The sequence below is a fragment of the Corvus brachyrhynchos genome, unplaced genomic scaffold (genome assembly GCF_000691975.1).
Source record: "Corvus brachyrhynchos isolate BGI_N302 unplaced genomic scaffold, ASM69197v1 scaffold2548, whole genome shotgun sequence".
Classification (NCBI taxonomy): Eukaryota; Metazoa; Chordata; class Aves; order Passeriformes; family Corvidae; genus Corvus; species Corvus brachyrhynchos.
In genome coordinates this window covers 1-4,232 of record NW_008239719.1, presented here as the reverse complement: position 1 = coordinate 4,232, position 4,232 = coordinate 1, and the positions used below count along the sequence as shown (strand labels likewise).

At 50.9% G+C, this 4,232-nt stretch overlaps 1 protein-coding gene across 1 annotated transcript in view; it reads left to right on the top strand.

Annotated features, from left to right (window-relative positions):
* LOC103621160 (cystathionine gamma-lyase) overlaps nt 1–4,209 on the top strand; it is a 6,082-nt gene extending 1,873 nt beyond the window's left edge. The window contains exons 4-10 of the mRNA XM_017742439.1: nt 556–671; nt 1,219–1,350; nt 2,538–2,595; nt 2,906–2,983; nt 3,595–3,747; nt 3,901–4,002; nt 4,122–4,209. Of these exons, the coding sequence (XP_017597928.1) occupies nt 556–671; nt 1,219–1,350; nt 2,538–2,595; nt 2,906–2,983; nt 3,595–3,747; nt 3,901–4,002; nt 4,122–4,135 (653 nt within the window). The 3' untranslated portion in view covers nt 4,136–4,209. The remainder of the gene's footprint in view (nt 1–555; nt 672–1,218; nt 1,351–2,537; nt 2,596–2,905; nt 2,984–3,594; nt 3,748–3,900; nt 4,003–4,121) is intronic.
* Nucleotides 4,210–4,232: the final 23 nt, after the last annotated feature.

Genomic DNA, 4,232 nt, shown 5'->3' with positions numbered 1-4,232 from the left:
TTCCTTCAGCTCACAGACTGCACCTCCATGTTCCATCCCTTCATGCTTGGATGGAGAACTGAGTCCCTGGGGAGAGCCTTGGCAGAAGGCCCCAATCAATCAGTTTTTAATCCAGGCAGTATTTCCTGGTAGTGAGTGCTGCATCAGCACATCTGTGGATCAACTGTTGCTGCTGGATTCTTTTGTCTTCCCAGGGAAAGGCCTCAAGGTCAGACAGGAAGGAATCCTTTTTAATGGAGGGATGGGAAACAGTAGCTGGAGTCCTCCCCTTCATTCTTCTTCTCTGTTTAATTTCCTGGTCAAAAACTCCCACACTGATTTCCAGTACTTCATCAATCACTCTGATCCCACATTCCCATTTTTGCTGTTTCAGGATCATTAAACCTGCAACAATCTTGAAACTTTGTAAACAAAGAAAATAGACATGTGCCATTTCTGGTGTGCAGCGTAAAGCTGTGCCCTCCTGACTGTGCCTGGGTGGTGCAAGAGGCTGGAGAGCAGGGAACGAAAGTTAAGGAAGTTGTTTCATTTTGTGATTTTTGGGGTTTTTTTTAGGCACAAGAGAATTATTCAATAAAATACTCAAGGATTATAATTTGAAAGTGGTTTTTGTTGACCTCACAAAACTAGAAAACCTGGAAGCTGCACTTAGAAAGGAGACCAAGACCAAGGTAGGGGAGAGGGAAATGGATTTTAAAGGGATATTAAATTGTTCTGTTCTTGCAGCTGTTGAGCTGAGGGGGGGCAGCTTGGGGCACAGCTGGATCCACCATATCCCAGTGTGCTTCCTCATGGAAAACATCCTAAGAAGGGCAAAAACCCCTGGAGAGAGAGAGGAGGGAGAAGGGAGAAGGTGAGAAGGAGCAGAGGGAACCCCGAGGAGCCCGGAGCCGGAGGTGCTCCGTGGCACTGGGTGGGTGATCCCTGCTCCAGGGGCAGGGAGCTCAGCTGGGAAAGGGTTTGGGACAAGACTCAGTCCTGGCTGTGCGAGGCCTTCTCCAGCTGGGATGCCCTTGGGATGGTGCCAGCCCAGCGGAAGGGAAACCTCCCTGAGCCTGGAGGAGCCCAGCTGAGGGCTGCCCTCGCTGCAGCAGGGCCACTGCCCGGTCCCGCTGCACAGAGCCCGCGGGGAGCTGACCCCAGTGAGCACCCAGAGCCCTTGGGGCTCACCCAGCACTGGGAGCTCTCTGACCTGGTGTTTTTGTTGGGTTTGTGCAGCTGGTTTGGCTCGAGACCCCCACGAACCCCACGCTGAAGGGGATCGACATCCGCGCCTGTGCAGACGTGGTGCACAGGTACCCGGGGGTGCTGCTGGCCGTGGACAACAGCTTGATGTCTCCGTATTTCCAGGTGTGTGGAAAAAGGACAGGACTGTCACCTGTCCCAGTGGAGCTGGAGACCGGAAAGGGAGGCACCACCAAGGAATCGCAGTTCTGTTCTCTGTGTTGTAAAATCACCTGCTCTGGTTCCAGCCCAGGTGTTGCTGCTGGTGCACCAGTGAAGTGGGTGTCTGTCCCTCAGAAATCACAGAATTGTGTTCTTCCTGATGGAAATCAGAGCAGTTAAAAATTGTTCCCTAACTTTGGCCTTTTTACAGCAACTCTTCTGTAGATGCTGTTCTGAGCCACAAAGGTAAAAACCAGGAGGTAGTGGAAGAAAATCTTAAACGAAGTAACCTTTGTCCAATCTTTCTTTGATACATTCAGTTTACCTTTTCTTCAATATTTTGGTGAATATGTGACTTACAAGTTTATGACTTTTTATTAATAACAACTGAAATAACTTTCCTGTATTGATAACTAGAATACATGAAGTGATTTTTTTTTTTTAAGTTTTACCAATGCTCCAGAATAATGAACTTCCAAGTGTTGTTGATCCTAATGTGGGCTGGAATCTGCCTGCTTTGTTACATATTGAATGATGCCCCTCACTCTTTAGAATGTGTTGATATCATGTGCACAGTCCCTTAATTAGCGATTGATTAAAAAACTGGCACTGCCCAGCACCTCTTGCCCATCCACCTCCTGGTTTGTCTCGCTTCAGGAGGCACCTGGGGAGAGCTGGGAGCTGAGGGGGCAGAGAGCTGGCAAAGGAACCTCCTTTCCTCATGCAGGGCAGGATCTCCAGCACCTGGAAAACAAAGCAATTCTTTTGCTTTGCAGTTTGAGTCCTTCATTTCCTAAGGAAATGCACTTTTATAGAGTAAATTCCATTATTTGTCCCTGCCTCAGCTGAGCAACAGAACTATTTTTCCCAAATATGAGCTGCATGTTGGATGTGTTCAATCTCTTCTCTCCCTGGAGCCCGTGGGAGTTGGAGCAGTGCTTTTAAATCCCATTTTCTTGTGCTTACCATGAATTCAGAGTGCCTCTCTGTCCTGCTGCTTTTAGCACATGTTCTATGGTCATCCTCAGGTCTTTGTGTTTGGTTTCTCCACTTATTTTTCCTGTGTAAGCTCACGGCCCTTTGGAATAGCTGGGAAGGAACCTGAGTGCACACCAACTTCATTCAGAGCTGTGCCTTTCCTTTCCTTTCAGCGTCCTTTGTCCCTGGGGGCTGATATTTGTATGACTTCTGCAACCAAATACATCAACGGTGAGTGTGAGAGTTCAGCACTTCCTTGGGACAGGGATGGATGGGATCTTGGGAAGGAATTCCTGGCTGGGAGGGCGGGGAGGCCCTGGCACAGGTTATTCCATGGGTGCTCCATCCCTGGAAGCATCCAAGGCCAGGCTGGATGGGTTTGGATCAGCCCGGGATAGTGGGAGGTGATATGGGAAAGGAATCATGGAATGGGGTGGGATTTAAGGTCCTTTCCCACTCCAGCCACAACGGTGGGGGTTTGTGGCAGGACCCTGGAGCAGCTGGAGTGGCTGATCCCATTCTTGTCCCCTGTCATTTGTAGGGCACAGCGATGTTCTCATGGGCCTGGTCTCTGTAAACCGGGATGATCTCTACGAGAGGCTGAAATTCCTGCAGTACTGTAAGTCCAGACAGGGAATTCCTGACAGGAATCCTGTTCACATCCCCAGCTCCTGCTGGGGAGGGAGTGCATGCACACAAGTGGGAAATCTGCCTGGGAATGTAACTTAACAGAACTGGGAAAAGCTCAATTAAAAAAACTCCAGTATGAAAACTCCAATCAAATGAGAGACGTTGGTCTCCACTTCCTGGGCGCTTCGGGAGCGTTCTGGGGCACATCCTGAAACCATTGGGGTGCCCACCTGCAGTTAGGGGGGTTTGGAACTCACTCGCCCAGCAGGATGTGCCCACTGCAGATTTATCATCTCTGTTGATTCCAACCATTTTCCGGCCTCTTCATTGCCAGGAGTAAATTCCTGTCCAGGGTTCTGCCCTCAGCAGAGGCAGGGAAGGTGCTTTGTGCCCAATGAATGTAATCCTTGAGGCCTGAGCTTGTTAATTGGCCTCATTAACTGGCTCCCCAGTGCGGGAGATGAGGAGCAGAGATTGCCTCGGGTGTCTTCCCACTTGTTGTAACCTCAGAAGTGCTGGAGATGAGGACGCGTTTGGCTTTGCTGAATGCAAAACACCGGCGCTGCTGAGCTCTGTGGAATTGTGCTGCCATTCCCACAGCCCTGGGAGCTGTCCCCTCCCCCTTTGACTGTTTCCTCTGCAACCGGGGGCTCAAGACTCTGCACATCCGCATGAAGCTGCACTTCCAGAACGGCCTGGCTGTGGCCAAGTTCCTGGAATGCCATCCCCAGGTGGAGAAGGTCATTTACCCAGGTGGGTGGGCAGGACTTGGGAGCATCCCGGGGGAGGGATTTGGGAGCTGTGGTGCCCCGTGACTGGGGCTGGGTGCCCAGCTCAGTGAGACTGGAGCTGCCCCAGCTCTGCACTGGAATTCACTGGGAATTCTCCCAACTCTCCCCCTTCCAGGGCTGCCTTCCCACCCCCAGTACGAGGTGATGCAGAAGCAATGCACGGGCGTTTCAGGGGTCGTCAGCTTCTACATCAAAGGGAAAAAAGAAAATGCCATTGGGATTGTTGGGGTGTCTGTGCAGGGCCAGGGGCTGGATCAGTGATCCCTGTGGGCACTTCCAACTCAGGATATTCCAGGATCTATGAACTCCCTTTCCATGCAGCCATGACCTCCTTTCCCTTTCTCCTGTAGGTGTTTACCCTGGGTTTTGGTCTGGGTGGCTACGAGAGCCTGGCAAATCATCCGTAAGTTCATCCTTCCATCTTCAGAGCCTCAAAAAGCTGCAGAG